This window comes from Corapipo altera, unplaced genomic scaffold (genome assembly GCF_003945725.1).
Source record: "Corapipo altera isolate COAL_440 unplaced genomic scaffold, ASM394572v1 61411, whole genome shotgun sequence".
NCBI classification, from domain to species: Eukaryota; Metazoa; Chordata; class Aves; order Passeriformes; family Pipridae; genus Corapipo; species Corapipo altera.
The window spans coordinates 1,062,206-1,081,410 of NW_020884875.1; the positions used below are offsets into that span (position 1 = coordinate 1,062,206).

At 39.3% G+C, this 19,205-nt stretch overlaps 1 protein-coding gene across 1 annotated transcript in view; it reads right to left on the bottom strand.

The window, feature by feature from the left end:
- ADAMTS12 (ADAM metallopeptidase with thrombospondin type 1 motif 12) overlaps nt 1–19,205 on the bottom strand; it is a 144,670-nt gene that overhangs the window by 19,510 nt on the left and 105,955 nt on the right. The window contains exons 15-18 of the mRNA XM_027634663.1: nt 14,615–14,859; nt 13,122–13,263; nt 7,827–7,953; nt 927–1,137 (exon numbers count right to left, since the gene is read on the bottom strand). Coding sequence (XP_027490464.1) covers nt 927–1,137; nt 7,827–7,953; nt 13,122–13,263; nt 14,615–14,859 — 725 coding nt within the window. The remainder of the gene's footprint in view (nt 1–926; nt 1,138–7,826; nt 7,954–13,121; nt 13,264–14,614; nt 14,860–19,205) is intronic.

Genomic DNA, 19,205 nt, shown 5'->3' on the forward strand with positions numbered 1-19,205 from the left:
TTATAATCCAATGGCACGAGTAACAGCAACATGTTATTTCTATATAATTGTACTGCTAGTCATGTAACCCCACTCTAAGTTCTCACAGGCATTTAAAACATAGTGGTTGCTCAGTTAACAAAACAATCAACATTCTCTGATGATGGCATGTGAGCAGCATAAACCAAACCAATACTGTCACAATATTTTATTAGCTCATTATGTGACACTGTTCTCACAGCAGTGAGTCTAGTGAAAAAAAAAAGAGGAGAAAGAAGGAGAGAGAGGAGTTTTCAGAAAAAGAAAATACTGCGTTTTCACTTAGAAAGGACCCACAACGATCATCTAGTCCGACTGCCTGACCACTTCATGGCTGACCAAAAATTAAAGCATATTGTTAAGGCAATTGTCCAAATTCCTCTTAAACACTGACAGGCTGGGGGTATCAAACACCTCTCTAAGAAGCCTGTTCCAGTGTCTGACCACCCTCCAGTAGAGAAATGCTTCCCAGTGTACAGCCTGAATCTCCCCTGGCACAGCTTTGAACAATTCCCACGTCTCCATAGTTTGCAAGCTATGGGAAGAAAGGCAGAGTCAGGAATGCAAGAGATAGAAATGGAAAGAATGTAAAAACACTTCTTTGTAGGCCTATAGATATGACGTAGAGCCTCCCTCCCAGTCTGGTCCACAACAGTCATGAGTGTCACACAGACTTTTTAGCACTCAACCATGTTCTACTGTCCCAAAAGCTCAGCAAGTCAAGAAACAGTTAGCAAGGAACACTTCCTGAGGTATTTAGCAAGCAGGGCAGTTTTTCTTCTTCTGCACCAAAAATTTGTGAAGATACGTTAAACAAACAAACCAAGTATTTAAAAGAAGCAAAACAGCAGGTTGTTGGTCCCCTCTGCTGACTATAATAGGTCATTTGGAAAAAAATATGAATTTACCTCAGTCCAGTTGCTCACTGTCCAGTCAGACGGGCACAAGACATCTCTGTTACATGACAGATGGGTCTTTGGTTTAAGCAGGTGCTGGCACTCTGTGACAGCCAGTGCCTGCTCATCAGATCCCACTGTCTGGATGCAAAGTACAGTTCTCTTCTTCTGGCCTGTTGGGCCACATGTGGTTGAACATTTCTGCCATTCCCCTGCCCACCACCTGAAAACCAGGGGGGTGAGAAACATCAGTAAACAACCCATCACAAGCACATTAAGAAAAAGGTCAGAGACTACAAGAAAAAGAATCAGTGACTTAAAATCTGAGTGCAGATACATGCTCTTCACATTACGTCCAGATCATTCAAGCTTTCCCATTTCCCCTGTGCTCTAACACCAGCCAGTCACTGAAAGATAGAAGACAGAAGTAGGTAGGATTCCCAGACAGAAGTAGGCACTGAGTATTATGTTTCCTGAAGTGTAAGAATCCACTGAGTAAATACTCTTTCAAATTCAAATTTGAGGAACTGCTAGCAAGTCTATTTAACCAAGTAATCTATTAACTGTATCCTATTGTTTATCTGTTTATTGTTACCTCAGTACAGAGGAGTTAACAAATAAGAATCACTGGAGGGTCTGTAATGACAGCACAGAGGTGGAGAAGATCCCCTTACACATCTATGCCTCCAGTACTGCATAACTGCTCAAACTGGCCCATAAGAGGAAGCAGCGAGGCACACAATCCCAAAAACAGGTTAGTCAGAGCTATGCTGCCTGCTCCCACAAGGGATCAGTGCCTTGCAGTGCTCTCCCTCTGGGCCTAGTGTCCAGGTCTGCACTAGACTAGACTTTTCGGTACTTTGTTCCTTCATGAAGCGAAAAAAAAACCCCTTATGTGTCCCTCTCCTGATTAAAGTCAGTCTTCCATAGTGTAGAAGACACATGCAATGTTCCACCAAATTAAAGATAATTTCCTCTAGTGCAGTATTTTCCAATGCAAAATACCTTCCTGAAAAGAGCTATCCCCTTTGTATTTGGTTTACCTTAGCCTTTCTCCAGCTTCATCCACCTATTTTTTCTCATGCTGACCCAGAGTGGATCAAGTACCTGCTTATCTATCTTCCATAAGAAAGGAGAGCAAAAAATTTCTGGGTTTTTACTATTTGAGAAGCATTGACATTAACTGTGTTTGCCTAAAGATTTACCTTTATACTTAAAAAAAAGGAAAAAAAAAATCAAACCAAGAAAAGTCTTTCTCCTTCCAGTTTAGAGTGCCCTGGGCGTGTACACAACTTCGAGCTGCTGTATAAAAAGCCTGTAAACTCTAAACCACAAAAGCTCCTAGACAATATTACTTGTTCCTGAGCTTTGAAGAAGGTCATGACAAAGCCTTACAATGAAAATAAAGCAGGGATATCTTTAGAAAATGCCTTTCTAGACAAAATGGCAGGAAAAACTGCTTCTGGCTTGCAACCAATACCATTATATTGGGGTTTTTTTTCTCCTTTTAAGGTCCATGAACTTAGAGAAAAAATAATCCCATTCTGATAAATCCATCGAAGTTCAACATCCAGATTTATAATAGTTTTTGCTCCTTGATTTGTCTCCCATCTTACTGCACTTCCGGTTTCTTCAGTTAATCCCTCTCCCCTTTCCACTCTAATTTCCATGTTCCTTAATTAATTTGTTCTTCAGTTGCAAGCGAGCTGTCACTGATTTGGAAGGCACTGATATCTATTCCTTATAATTAAAAAAACCCCAAAGACAACCAGGACTGAGATCAATCAAGCTTATTTGTGCAAACATCTGGTCTTCTCTTCAGTACCTACACTTATTTTTCTTCTCTTTAGTTATCTGTACATACAGCACTTCCTTTTAAATTACCCTAGAAGCCCTTTGCTGCATGCTCTAAAATGTAACCCAGTGGCAAGGCTTCTGGACATTCCTGCAATTAAAAAAACAAACAAACAAACAAAAACAAAACAGCCAAAATATTTTTGTCCTCCCCCTGCCCTCCTTCGGATTGTTTCTTGCTCTTGCAGGCTTCTGCAAACAATAAAGAAAAACTAAAATAGTTAAAGTACTTAAAGAGAAAAAGTGAGCACACCTCAGCAGAACACAGCAATAAACAAGAGGAGAATATATTATCACCACCTAAATCAAGCCTTTTCAGGGTTGTTTTCACCTCTTGCATCTTCTTTCCAATTTTATCTTTTCTACAATCTTGTAAATTGCTGACATTTCAGCACAATGGAACTTATAAATGTGTATTGCTCTATTAATTTTAATGGAACCAGATAACGTATTTCAAGCTACAGACATCCTAGGCTGACACCCCTTATCCTCCTCACCATTTTCAAATGGCCCTGAGTAAGGGTTCAACAGTTTGCAGGTTTAAATATCAAACTCCTAGCAATAAATTATCAGAGCTTACCACAGAGCAGCAGTAATGGTGTGTGATTAACTATCACAGCAAACGCTTTCTAAAAGTCATGGAAGAAAGTAAGGTGCTCCACAGTTAGAAAATTCCAGAAGTAAGAATTTATCCTATTGCATCTTCGTGGTCAAACTAAAGATACATTTAGCCACGTAGCTTCCTCTGTAGAGTTCTTCCTCACTCAGTGCAGGTAACAGTACTGATGAGCCAAGCAGTTAGTTGTCTGACACCACATTTACCACACACACTTCAAAACACTTGCTCTAACTGGAAGTTTATTCTTATCAGTAACTAGAATTTCTGATGTTGCATTTTCCTATTTTCATTCTAAGGTACATGCACATGCCATAAACATTCAAGAATGAGAAACCTGACACGGAAGCATGTGCACTCTTGTCTCTTCTTGGTCTCTGGTTAGGACCTGAACTGTGGTGTCTCAGCCAAAGGGGAAGAAAGGCAAAGCCCAGAATGCAAAACATCTACCGTCCACTTGTCAGAAAGAAGAAAAACAGTAGGTAGCTGTGCTGACTGTGGTGAGAGACTGGGACAAGCTGAGAGAAACTGAAGCCTGATGGAAGTCACTATCCAATACTTGTTCCTATCTCTGGTTTCTGATGGCATTTAGCACTACAGCAACTGAGTGGTTCCTAAGCATTAATGCATCACCTGGTCCCTGCAAAGTGAAACAACAACATTATCTCCACAGGCAGGCATGGCGTGGAAAGATTGTGGTAACAAACAAAAACAAACAAGCAAAATGCATGATTTGGGTAATTAATTTGAGTGAACACTAATTTTCCTGAGACTGTCAAAACACAGAGCAGCCTCTTTGGTGAAAACATAACCTCAGGTAGTTTTCAGCTGCAGCTGTGAGTGCTCCTGCACTCAAACCTGGGATAGACGTAGGAAGAAAATCGGATTATTTTAGCAGGCATTCAGCTGCTTCAAATGAGACCTATCTTTTTTCCTCCCACACTGAGTTTCCAAGGTTTGTAACAAATTAGGCAGAGCTCAACAGCCTTGTCCATTACACAGTCCCAATCTATGCCTAGATGATGTGTGCTGAATGAAGTGTGCAACATGTTGAAAAACTAGAAGCATGGGATTTTGGAACCAAATCATGACTATGGGGCTGAATGTTCCCTCCCTCCTGCCCTCCTTCCCTCTGCCATGTCACAACTAAAAAAAAAACCATCTTCTTTCAGTATTTGTATAGCATCAGGCATGGCAGACACCAGTAGGGCATGGATTCTCACTGTGTATTATAATAGAAATGAGATTTCCTATTCTTATTATGCTGTTGGAAGTCTACTAAGCAGTCTGAAAGAAGGACAATAGGGTAATAGCAGATAAAAAGCAGGAGATTCTACATACTTGTGAAATTTAAGGTTACTCTGTTGAAGTGGGTAGTCAGAGTAAAAAGACTCCAGGCAATTTTCTACACAGGGCAAAGCAAAACTTTTATTCACAACACTATAACTAGTTAAAATCTCACTCTTGTTCAAGTAGTATCTATTGACTTCTAATTTTAACACCTATGGAACCAAATACCTGCCTACCAAAGAAACATGTAACTGGAAACCATACTCCATACCTTAACATGGAAAAAAGCAACCATTTAAGCTACAGTCTTGTCGCACTCCTACTGAGCAACATCACGCAAGTTGTACATTTTAACTCTCAGCTGTTCAGCCATCTTTATTTTGTTCCAAGTCAAAATGTCGCACACATGTATTGTGATAATTTAATATTTTATTCATTTTGCTCCAAATTATTTTAGTAGAAAGTGTAATAATAAATGTAATAATAAGTATAAAATAAATGCAGAGCAAGTCAGCTAACAAGCCAGAATGCTAAGACTTATCAGAAGCCTGTAATTCAAACAGTTTATAACTAATTTCCTGAAATGAATTAATGAGATAAGATCTGGTTTATGAGAGTCACAAACATCTTTGTCTGTAGCTACTGCTTGATTAATTACCTATTTCTGGTTTCGTGGTCCAGTAGCTTCTTTCATGGTAGCACGTTTTCCACCAGTGGGATTTAGCAGATCATCAGACGGAAGCTTATGCAACAGAACAACCATCTTTTTTTAGACAGGATGTTACTATAAGGAATGAGGTTCACTGTTGAGAAGTGGGGTATCATCCAATGGTTTCAGTTGTGTGGCTGCAGCACTTACCAAAGGTCTCCTGCAGTGTTGTGTTTAACAGCACTGTCCTCACCTCTAGCACAGAATTTACACCTCTCTACAGAACACTTGGTCTTCAGCAGCTTCATGTGGACTCTCAGTTATCCTATATAATGCTGCGTGGGACAGTCACACCTTCCTCCAATATTCAGATTTCTTTAGAGCAATGAGCCAAGAAACTGTATTAAAATGTCTTGCATTTCAAATGAAGATATGAACCATCTATCTAGATTAGAGGTGGCACATACGCCATGGAAAGAAAATACCAGCTAAATGCAATGCTGAGACTACAGTCTGGAACAGAGACCAGATCTGCAAAAGGAAGGGCTTGGGAAGGGTAAATAGTAATTCATTCTTCACTGCCATCACTTCCAACAGAGGAATTCAGGGCCACCAACAGAAGTTAGTGAGAGCCAGGTTCAAAATAGTTAAAATGAGGTGGTGCTTCACACAGGGATTAAAGCTGTGGAACTTCCTGCAAAGGAAGTTTATATAATAGAAGTTTTACAACATTGCACAAGGAGGCTGGACAAGTACTTGTAAGAGAGGTCCATTGGAGGTTACTGATTAGAAAAGCCATAAAAACCACTGGAAATGCCTTGAATTAAAACCAGTTGGAAGCTGGAAGAGCATTAAGAAGAGATAAGATTTTTATTTGCCTTGCCTTTATTCTTCCTTAGGCATGTAGGTCCTGCTGAGAGTCAGAACAGGGACTTAGACAGTCCCTTGGTCAAACTACTACAGTCACTCTTATGTTATTAAGAGAAAAATAAACACACAACATGATTCCAGAACTAAACATATGGTTTTCCTGCACTGCATTTTGTCATTATTTTAGTGCTTTCCTCTGCGGTGCAGAAGGAGCTTAAGAAGCATCAATCAGGGCTGTCAGCACACGAGAGCTTTTCTGCCTGGTCTGCGGAAGAGCTTGTTCACGTATTACATAATTCTACAACGTGCTCAACAAGGGACAAATTCTGCTCCCTCACTTTCAAGAGCAGGTCCAAATAATGTTGTCACTTAGAACAAATGGGACAAATTGAGTTAATTTGGAACTTTGGAATTGATAGCACAGTTTATATGTGCCATAAAAAACACCTTGATGTATGTGTGTAGCCTCAGCTCTTAACTAGTCGACTAGTTAATAAGTTTATCAATTGCTTAACCATATTGATTATCAATTGATTTTCCATAATTCTACAAGGAGTTATGAAATGCTGGTAGTCTAGGTTGCATGCACAAAGATTTAATTCCCAGAGGAAACATCATGTGCTGTTGTGAAGATACTTGGAAACAACTGGTAAAACCAACAGCTATGTAGAATTTTTTAGATTAGAGTTCCATGAAATTCACTGCTGGCAAATGCAACAGAATGAGCTCTAGGGGACTCATGACTTCAATTTATTCTGATTGAATTAGAATTACTAGGGAAAAAGTGGTATACTATTGTGAACAGCATGATAAACAACTTTCAAAGACAAAAAAGACAAAAGCAAGATGTTACAGTACCTAAAGCATGAAACTAAAACCAATACTGATTTCTTCCAGCAAATCTATGTCTGTTGTACAAGCCCACAGTTTGCTGACACCTGGAATTTTTGCTGTGGTTAGTCTTCCTTACACTACTCGCTCAAATGGTAGAAGACAAAAACTTGAGATGAAGAGGAGTTAAGGTAGTGTTATGAGAATGGAAAAAATTATTCCTACATGATCACATAATGAAGAAAGCTGCACTTCACTGAAAGTTAAAAATACAAATGGACATGATAAAAAGATGCCAAATAATGCGTTACAGAGAAAGTATAAAAATTAGTTATAGAAGTGGGCATTTCCACCCATCATCTCTCACAAAAAGGACAAAGGAGTATCAAAAAATACTGAAAAACAACATCAAAAGGTCTCTCTGTAAGTTAGTACTTGGACTGCACAGGAATGCATTATCATTTGAGCTAAGACAGGAATACAATTTTTAAAATAAATAAGAATTTACTCAGTCCTCAGGCCACCTGCACCCAAGATGAAAAAAATAGTATCTACACACATGAACGAGACTGCAATCTCCACCATTTCCAGCATAGACTGCTCAGTAATTTGCCTTGGAAACCTCTCAGGGCTGCTCACTTCTGACTTGTTTATTATGGGGTTTCTACAGCTTGCTCTGTAGTGTGTGGAAGCTCTCACCGTGGCAGGCTGTGGGTGCCACGTTAATCTGGTATCAGAAACAACATCTCCCTTTGAATAAGGCTGCTATTTACCACCTCAGAACCCTTCCAGTACCCCTTACCTGGGCGGACAGTCCTTCTCGTAGCATTTCTTTTGCCGCCCGTTGGGCTGAGTCACTGGGTCACAGAAGGAGTTCTTGATTGCTCCACTCCCCTTCCACATGCAGTGGGCAACCTGGCGCTGCACCCCTGCCAGAGAAACACACAAAAAAAGGAAGAGTAACCCCTGTAAGCGGAGGATGAACTGCAGAAATCCTCCAAGACGTTGTACTCTGCATCCCAGAATATAGTAACTGCTGTGACAATTTGTTGTGCTGAACATGAGATAAATCAGGTATGAGCATCCTTTAATCAAGCTGAAAAGAGGTTAAGCAGAGCTCTTTTGGATCAGATAGCTCAAGTCACACATTAGAAAGCACTTTCCTTAATCCCAGCATAGTTGTCAGCCTCAGAAAGGGCTCTGGTAGGCTCTGAAGAAGGTTTAAAAGGCTATGAATGGTTCTTGCATTACCCACAGACAAGAGACAACACAGCAGCACCAGGCTGTTCCCAGCAAGCCTGCTTTTGCTGACCATTGCTTTGTCTGGGAAGGCTGCTTAAGCAGAATACAAACCAGAGTGTATGAGCAAAACCATAACCTTGTGACTCTTAATGCTGAATTCCACTTTTAAGAAGTTTTGGTACACATTTTGACCGAAAATGATGTTTTCTGAGCAACTAATGCAAAACACTCAGCACAAGAGGCAAATCACAGTGATGAAGAGATACACAGAGATATTCCATACAAACAATCTGGGTTATTTCCTAACAGTTCCACTTACACAAAATGCCTCTCATTTTACAGAAAGAAACATGAACCAAAATACTACATTACCCTAGCGTGAATCTAAAGAAAGCCAGTTTCCAGAGGCCTGCTTTCCTCATAGTTCTGCAATAATTTGAGGCAGATCTCATGCTGCAACTGAATGTAAAAAAAAGTATTGTAATACTGCAGTTTGAAAGGTTGTGGCTAGACTCATATAGAGGCATTAAAATAGTTTTATTACATCCAAACAAATTCTAAGGTCTAAAAAGTGAAGAAACATTTATTAGCTCTCATTAAATTAACAGTGGTATTTATTCACAGCAATTAATATGCACATGGTAGGTCACTGTATCTCTATAACTTTTATCCTTCTTCTGGGAAGCAGGAGGGCCTAACAGTACTCTTATTATGGTGCCAAGGATAAATGTTAGGCTATTTTGCACTACGTTTAGAAAACAAGCTTTTCCTTGCCTCAGACCTCCTGGTAGCTGGTGTGGGACACTATCTGGAAGATAAGAACAGTAACCCACAGAAAATACTTGGGAAATATGAAAATATTCTTCGATACAACATATAGAGTCATAGAATCATAGAAACGTTAAGGTTGGAAAAGACCTGTAAGACCATCAAGTCCAACTAGTAACCCAAAACTGCCGCAATAACACAGAAGGAACTTTTCTATGCATATCTAAGTCATTCCATAGAAGCCAATGGAAACCTATATCCCTTTTTTTACCACCATATAATATCAGGTATGTGAGGATATGTTTTCACTTCTTGAGTACTTTCAGACTTGGGACTGAGACATACAAAACAATTACTGATTACAGTGCAGGATTTGATGACTGGCTCTCCTCAAGTCAGACATGGAGGTTGATTTTCTAGAACAGAATTAGTGTCACCTATAAGGGAAGATTAAGGGATTGAGGCATTCAAGCTCTAAGGTTCGGAAGTAGCTGCAAGGCTGCAGTATGTCTGGAGGTGTTGATCTCCTATTCCCAGGTGACTTCAAGCAGCAGAAAGCATTTTGGTTTAGCATAGGACTCCCAGGGAGCCACGTTCTCTTTTACGCCACAGTAAATGTAACTGGAATATTCAGCAACCTTCCTACTAGCTGTAAACAAAGCAGTTCATAGAAATATGTTTCTGTCCCTTTCAAAATCATGATATGCTGCTGCTGCAAACACAAATAAGAAGAAATCTTTTGCTTTGATAAATGTTTTGTGTTATTTCAGATGCTGTAATTCACTTCAAAACCACCATAAACCTTTGCAAAAGTTTTGCTTTGAAGCTGTACATTCTCATAAAACAACTGCAGATCACTGACATCAACAAACTAATTTATTCACACAAGCAATTTGTATTATGGAAGTTATGTGAACTCCCACTGTAGTTTCAAAATGTTTGGATGTTCAGCTCCAAAGCTGGAGTGAATTCTATACGTATATATCAATACACATATGTATGTAGGTATATACGTGTAATGAGATAATGGAGCAGTTGCTTTTATCAGGTTGAGCAAGTTGAACTAGAAAACACTGCAGAAGTAGAAAACTAGTCACTCCACACTGATCCTACCCTAACAAGTGTTTACACAAGTACATAACTTAAATGGGTAATATCCCATATAAGTCACAGATTAAAAATTCTAAATCTACTTAAACCTCAGTAAAATTTGAAACCTAAACACCATTTCTATAAGGCTGTGAGAGTTAGCTGTTTTCCTCCCTTCACCACTTTTCCTTCTCTCTGACCTCAGTGCTAATTAGTTCACACTGACGTGAACTATCTCAGCTCTGTGGAAAAAAAAAACCTACAAATATTTCTGGTTAAAAAAAAGAGAAATTGAGAATGACAATAATAGATCAAAGAATAACCTTCATTTCACTAAACCTGCTCAGAGATTACTTCTACTCTCTGTGATACTTCATCCCTCATGCAGAACTTTTCAGGTGTGAGCTTAACCTTCTCAGCTATTGATTTCCCACTTGGTTTGCAAAGAAAGGTGCCTGTTTAAAGTCATTTAGTTGTGGAAGGATTTTGAAACAGAGATTAGAAATCTGTTGGCTACACAGCTCTCAGTTTGGGCAAAATAAAGGCTGAACACAACAGAAATAGAGGACCAGAAGCAAGTGTATAAAAGGTATATGCAAAAGAGCACATTTGATCATAGAACTCATTTAAACATGTAATTGTCTCAGTTGTCCATTTAAATCAGATACTCTGCAAGGAGTTCACTTTATATTTGAATGAACAAATTACATTCTGTGCATGCACAAGTAATGTGCAGAACACAAGAGCCAATCTTTACATTCACAGTGTTCCAAAACTCAGGCCCATAACAGTAAACGGAAATATAGTGACCTTTGTTTTCTAAAACCAATACTACAAGTTGAATACCACATTTCAGTTCAGGAACACCTGGTGATAATTTTGCAAAGCTGCCTTGATAGCAGTTGTGAAGGATTTAGAGGGCACATAACAATTAACCCCTGAACAAATCTTATAGTTAAGTCCTTTTGCAGAGCTTTGAAAATTTGCCAATTACTGATGCTATCTACGGAGAAGTAAATTGTTGATGTCGCCTAATATCCTCCCTTTGTTGCAGCTGTGCTGTGTTATGCCTCTTGTTACGTCTAATGCCACTTGAAGCTAGTTCTAAGAAATATGACTAAAGCCTTTAGGCAAGGAGGAAGGATTAATACCTGCAATTCAACCCTTACGCATTCTGTGATTCTGTAAAGAAAGAATAATAGGTAGTTGCCCTAGCAAAAAACCTCAGTGACACACTTAAATTAATCTGGCTATAAGAAAGCTTATGGGCTCTAGTTGCTATCTTGAGAGCAGGCTCTGGAGCGACAAGCTCTCGGCCAGAGGGTGCAGCAGTTGCAGGACACTGTCTGGTGTGCACGGAGTCTGACTGCAAAGTAATTCCTTTCTGCATAAAGGAAATGGCAGGAAGAGGCCCAACCCGCACTGGACTGAGGACTGAGCAGAGCTTATGATTTTACTACAAAAGATGGGGGAATATAAGGGCAATGAAGGAAGACATGGATCTTCTGTTTCTCCACTGCGATAGAGCCGGAAAAGGATGTGCATCAGGGCATGGCATGGTGCTGCCTTGAGGCCAGGAATCTTGTGGAAAAATATCTTTATGGAGCTGTCCTGGGTTCATTCTGTGAAGAGATAGCTTCACTCTACAAAGTCATAATTCATCATTCATTAGTCATCACCTGGACTTTTCCCAAATACATTTACCATGGATAAGCAGGTGTATCATTGGGCTAAAACTGTATTTCTTCTCTTAGGACAGATGAAACTTTTCTGCATCAGCCTATTCCCCCACCTGTAGTCCAACTTGTCATTCCCTAATGCAGCTTCACTTTCTCAGCTCCACAACGCATTTATTGGCATTTTCCTGATCTCTATAACTGAGAAAGGCCAAAGTGCCCTCGGATTTACTGCTATGTTGTTGACCAGTGGTGAAGAAAGGACCTATGCCAAGCCTTTGGCAGGTTCATGTTTGCCAGGAGAACAGAAGTCTCAGTAAGGATTCATTTCTCCCACTGACTGCGGCTATCAAAGTCAGTTAAACAGTTCAGCTTTCTTGGCCCTTCCTTTTATCTTGAAAAACTATTGGTTTACTGTTTACCAAATGATAACTGCAATAATCCTTGAAGATTATTTACTACTAACCTTAGGCTAATTAAATACAGCTTTCCTTTTTTGTCTATCTGTAGGCTTGTCTTCAATAGGACTTGTCATGCAGCACATCCATAGCAGAAGAGGAACCTGCCTACTTCAATACACTTTCATCATACAAACCTTGCAAAACACTTCAAATGCCAGCGATTTGGTACAACAGAAATAAATTTTGAATCTAAACAGAGTGAACACTCAGATAAAATCAATCTCATCATTCAAAGTCAGAAGTCAGAGAAGTGTTGTTTAATCCAGCAACACTGGCAACATTCAATTCTGCTCTTACTTTGCCTCCTGGTCCTGAACTGAACTCAGCAGGATCACACCACAATAATGTGTAGCCATGTGAGGTAATTTGGTTCTAGGCAAACAGACTCTACCATGCCCATATTCCCTGCTAAGTGCAGCAAGACTTTAGCATTTCCAAATGCCATAATGATGGAGAGCTAACATTTTCCAAATACACCTTTCCTGTTGCTATGCCCTTTTTTTTTAATGCAGTAAAGCTTATTATTCCTAATGTGTTTGTGCTTTGATTACCTGGGCATAAACCTGTTCTATTAGTGCACCAGCATGCTGCTTAGGAGGGCCAGCTAGCTCAGATTCATGGCCAGTCAGGTTTTTGAGAAAGAAACTTCACGGCCTTTTTGGGAAACCTGTTCCAGTGCTCTGTCATGCTCAAAGTAAACAAGTTTTTCCTCATATTATTTTTGTAACTGTGTGATCTGATTTCCCACCACATGCAGATTAAAGAACCTTACCTCTTTGAGGATTATGTTTGGATAACTTATAGATGAGATTTGCCACTAGTGAAGACAAACAGTTGTAGAAAAAGGAAATGAGGAATTACCTCTTCCACAGGTAACACTGCAGGCCGTCCATTCTCCATATTGCCAAAAATACTCTGGCTCTCCAATCTCATTCTCATTACTTTCTTCTTTACGTACAGTGTATTCATACTTGATTCCAGGGTTAGTTTCTTGAAAAAGTAGCTGGAAAGTGTATGGCTTATTAATTATCTAATTAATAATCCACTGGCCAAAAGCTTTCAAATTGTGAAACTGAAGGAATTAAATCAGCCCATTTTGGAACCTACTACCAGTTCAGAGAAGCAGAATTTCCATCTCTATGTTGACAGGTATCTTTCAAAGACACAGTTGTTTGCCATGCACTTTTGCAAGCACAAGTGGGAATAAGTGGGCTAGCATAATTTGTAACCTATTGACTGTAAGAAAAGATAATGTAAAGTCCATCCAAAGCATCCATATGCTGCTGATTAAGAGCCTATTGCCTATCCCCATTATAAATGACAATTTCCCTGCCTTCTGAAATAGCTGTTACAAAACAACCATTAGGTCAGAAAATTACAGACATTATTCAGATACCACTTTAATATTATTTTTCAGTGTTTCTGAATTAAGAAGCAAATTCCAACTGAGAAGAGCCACTTAAGAAATTTACCTGGAAGGGAGAAAATAAACATCATCATATGATTATCACCTATCAAGGGATAAAAGACTTCAGCAATGAACTTCTACGCTTCCTCTCAATTGTACTAACAGTGAAGACTGAGCACCCATTATGTGTGCCTTCTCACCAGATAAAGTGTGAAAGTAGCTTCCATCACACGCCTAATATTTCTTTTAATTGCTTGGTGGATACACGGGCAAACAAGCCATGAGAGATACTTTCAGAGAACAAAGGGCCAACATAAAAATCATTTCTTCAGAATTAACAGAAGCTGGTTATGTTTAAGCTAGCATCTATAAGGCAACATAAAAGAAACAAAAGAAAGCAGCCTCCGTGTATGCTAGATGGATTAATTTCACTTACCATGAGCTATTAATCCATCTATGTAATGCTGTATGCTTTTCTTGCTCAGTGTAAGCTGTCACTGCTGTCAGCCTTCCCTAGCTCTCTCTGTTCACAGCCTGACATCAGCTCTCATTTTTTGATCATTTATTTTTCACCTTGGTCTGGTTCTCATCACAGCCATGTGTTGCTCTAAGTTGGTACAAGAGCAACTTGCACGAGCAAGGAAGTTTGGGAAAAGGACTGACCAACTATAGGTGACGGGATCCCTGTCCTAATGGCAGCACAGGATTATACTAGCCTTTAATAATCATCAGACTATGATACAGGACATGCATTTTTAGGCAAGATGAACAGTACTCAAGCAAGATGTTTATTTCTCCGCAAAACAGCTCAACTATTTTTTACAAGACAGCATGCTAATAGGGCGGTTTATATACCAATATATATTTTCCAGCCTCACTTTCAAAGTCCCAGCACATTCTACTCCCATCCAAATCCAGCAGGTGCTGCTAATGATCTCCTAGTTACCTGAATCCATATTGATTCATTGGTGGGTCCTGGAGCAGTCAGATTTTCTAGATCCCCCATTCTGTCGTATTGAAATACTGTGCCTGCCACTTTGTATTCACCATTCCACTGGATGATAAAGCCTCCATTCAGGTAGTATTTTTCTGGGTCTTTGCTTCGCACAGCAAGGAAATTTCCTGCTTCTGCAACTTCCATGACTTTGATTCCCCTTGCACCTTTTGGAATTAGCCCAATATCAACATATCCTAAGAGACAAGAAAAGTTCAACATGAGGTGAACAACGAAATTGTCATTGCATTTTACCTCTTGTAAGACTATTAAAACATCTGTTTTGTTTGAAAATATACACAAATGTGCTCTCACAGAGCTTGTATTTCAATTTGTTAATAGTATGATTTTCTAGTATGGATTGGGGAACCATGTTTTGGAAATGCCAGTGGCATTTAGAAGGGATATGGAGGTGAATGACTTTCTGAGCTGTACCGGGGGAAATCTACTCCACAGATGAGCATCTCCATAACCACACCCAAGGGCTCTGGCATACTGCGGTGTGAGCAATCTACAGTGAGAAATGCCAAGGTGTTCCAGCAAGTTAACAGTCCTTCTGGGAAACAAACCTTGTGGGAAAGGTTTTTTCAATTTTCAAAGAACATTTTCATCTGTAGCCAGTGTACAGGTATGTGCATAATTCCATGTACTTTCTCTTAAGTCATTTAACTTCTCTATGGCTGTTTGCCATAGATAGCCTTACAACAAAAAATGACTGTTATTCAAATGCCTCAAATTACTACTATAAACTGAACATATTTTTATCAACTACTGATTTTCATAACGAAGTACAAAGGCTCTTCATGTGTGAAGTTATCTGTTAAAAGATTTTCAGCCTGTGTGTCAAGAATGAACCCAGAGCACCTATTACAGAATTTTGTTTGTACCACAGTCAGTATATGACATCAGGGTCTGTGCTTCTCACCCTACAGGGAACTGCTATTGTTGCTACTGAACTGTAAAAATAGGAATTTCACATAGATATTTGAACACAAACTCAGATAGCTTTCTTGTTAGTGCTCCTAGCTGGGCTTTAGAAATTGGATGGATGACATCTCTACCAGCTGGTCTACTGGAACTGTGAGGTGCATTTTGTGCTGGTTTCTTCAAGATGGGAACACGAGTGGTTCCTCAGTTCTCATTTCACACTATTGAGGTCATGAATTAAATTCTGAGACTCACATCTTTGTTTACGTTTCTTCTGAAACAAGTTCATCACCTTCGATTGCTCACTCACATGAGTGAGATAAATCACAGTGGGCATACTAAGCAATCTTCAGTATCAATGTTCTCCACCTACCAGAACTATTTATATGTTGTAGAACAATCTGCTGTCGTAAATAAGTGCCCCCAAAGTCCTTAACATCTGAATTTTCTTCGCAGTTCTTTTGTGGGGTAATAAATATTAGTTACGTTTCTTGCAGTACAAAACAGGATCTGTCTATTTCAGGTCCTTCCTACTTACATTAACATTATATAATTATGTATATAGATTTCCAGTGATTGATGTTTAAGAGGGAGAGTTTTCTGGATGCTACCTTGACTGACTGTGGAAATCCAAACATTTCAATCTTTCAGGAGTGAATGAAATAACAAAATCTGGAGACTCACTGAATAACTTCTATTATTCATGAAATCAGTGGTCTAGGTCTATTGTAAGTAACCAAGTCTAATGACTCTCGCAGATGTTCTATTCATTCAGTACGGAGAAGACATGTTATGAACACAGTGTGTGATTATGTAACTAAAGATTTGAATAGAAGGCATACTTACAACTAAGCCAAATTAACATAGCATGGAAAATCTTAATTATGCCACATCCTGACAGCTTGGCTTTGCAATGCTGGTGTCCTTTTACAGTAAGCTGTTTTTTTTCCAGATGTAATTAGAATAACATGTTCAAAACACAATGTATAAAACAAACAAAATGAAATTTTTGGTCTGTTGCAACATGAAAATCTGTATATCCTTTCTCTCTTCTGCATAGTTGTTTTTGTCTGAATCATAAACATGATTTTAAATGTATTTCAGCTGTCTGACCATTTGGTCAATGTATCATACTGCCTTCTCCCTGGTCTTCCTTTTTTTCACCACTAAATTACCTCCTGATTTCCCAGAGCCTCTCACTGATTACCAATAAACATTATCTGATTTTGAAAGCAAAGCTAATCAGCAGCAAGCTTTTGAGCTTGTCACTCAACATAATAAATTTTTGTTTAAAAATTACGTGGATGGTGTTTATGTAATTGTTCCTGGTTATGTGGTTTCATCTGATAAGGACTAGAGATCCAAGATTCAATAACAGTCCAAATGTCAGCTGTCTTACCTACATGCTGTGCTCATTAAATCCTGGAGCAACCCTATTGTGGGTGCTTCTGCACACCTGTGAATTGGCAACTCTCAGATGCTATTAATACTTCCCTTTTTAATTAAAATTAAATCTATATGCTCCTAACACAGACGAATAAAGTCATGAAACCATTGTTGCAGGCACAGCTCTACAAGGACTGAAGAGCTTGTTTCTCTTTTCCCACTGCTGTGAGAAAGTAGTTTTTTCTCAGGCTGCTAACACAGCATGGCAGATCAGATGATAATCAGATCTGACTATTTCTCCTTATCACAACAGCTCACATTCTTGCTTTCCAGTCTGTTATATCTGCAAGCCTCTCTCTCTTTAAAGTATACCTTCCTGAGGCACAGCTTTCCTTTATGCCAAGCTCTAGACACTACCACAAGGATACTACAAGGAAAACAGCATAGGCTCCCAGTGGCATACTGGGTTTGCAAGTCCATGTATGGCTGCACAGAACCTTTCATTGGAATAGAGGTGTTGTAGTGTGTGACAGGAATGGAAAAAAAATTTATAGTCTAGAGACAGTATTGCTAGTGAGGATCAAAGAGACCTTCCAGTCTCTCAGATCAGTGTTTGCATCATGGCTACGTCCAGAGTCCATCTCAGGGTTCAGAGTGAGGTTTAGGAATATACTAGATCTCTGTCTGCACTTTGATTGCATGAAAAGGAAACTGGGATAGCAGCCAGTCCATGGCATATGCCTGTTCAGTCCCAGTCAAGTCAGGAGGTAATAGAATCTGGATAAGTCTCCTGGTTAGGGTGAGCACATGCAAAAGGGTGAAGATAGGACAATTAATCATCCCTATGACCACCACTTGTTTTGTAGACACACCTCCACCATGGGCAGATTCCTCTGTCTGATGTTGACAACCTCATTCCCCCTATTGGTCATCCATTTCCTCCACACTCCCTGCAATTAACACAGTCCTAAGACCCTGCTCCGTGTTCCTCAGTCTTTCTCTACTCCAGTGCTTCTCCTGATCCAGCAGTGCAGTTTACTGTCATTCCAAGGAGCTTGCACACCTTGCAAATGTCCTGTTGTACATAGTTATACTCCTTTACAGTCATTACAACACCACCAGTAAAAACAAGGATTTTGACTTTCACATACTCTACCTTCAAACTTTTCTTTCTGAACAAAAGGTAGTAAGACTTCAGGTAAAATTGGTCACCCTGCCCTGCAAGGAAAGGCTGAATTACTAAAACTCTTTCCTAGCATTTCACTAATCTGACTTAGTTAACTTGCAGACAACACATACCGCTGCAGAATTAGACCCAGGAAGGGCCCTGCTGGACTTAGGCTCTGAACAGAGATTTAAGTTAGAATATATTAGCTTTGATTTTGTATTTTTCTGTGCCATTGAATATGGAAAAACTCCTCAAAATCTTCTTTTCCGGTGACTGGCATCATGCTTCAGTACAGTTTTGTTACTTATACTGAATTTATGAGCCTAAAGTTTTTCTGTTTACATAAACTGTTCAGCAGCCACTCTGCTATAAATCTGACAGAACACCACAGTATCTGTCAGAGACAAAAAGAAGCCATATATTGTGAACAAAAAAAACATTTTTCTATTCCCAGTTTAACACCTGTGAACATCATTGAGATCCACACATCGTCTTGAAGAGCCCACCAACCTCTGCCTTGCCTGACACTTTTCCCCTTATTTTGTCTGCAATGGAGTCAATGTCTACAGAAGGGAGAGAATCTGCAGAATCTACATTTTTCACTGAATTTAAAGAAAGCGATAATACTTAACACTCAGTATCCCTGACCAGTATCTGTCAGTGAGGCTGACTGAATCTCTAGGCAAGCAAAAACTAAATGAAGATATAACACAAAATGAATTTAAACAAAATAAGAGGCACTTAACCTTCCATGTGTTACAGTATTGGACCTTTTCAGTAAAACTGTTATTTGAAAATGAAGTTCGCATCATCTATAGCCTTGAAAAACTCACAGACAGTCAAAGGCAGAGTGAATTTTAGATTCAGAGAAGTAAAAGATCAGAGGTTGAAGGATTACTGTAGTATTGGAAGAGAGGGAGCTCTAGATTTTCCTTAGTAAGTGTCACATACACATGCAACCTCCTGCAGGATTTCAGGCATCTTCACAGTTCACCTTTGGGGAACAGAGAAAAGGAAAGCAAACCCAAGTACACAGTATGGAAAAAAAATCCTGAAGTATTT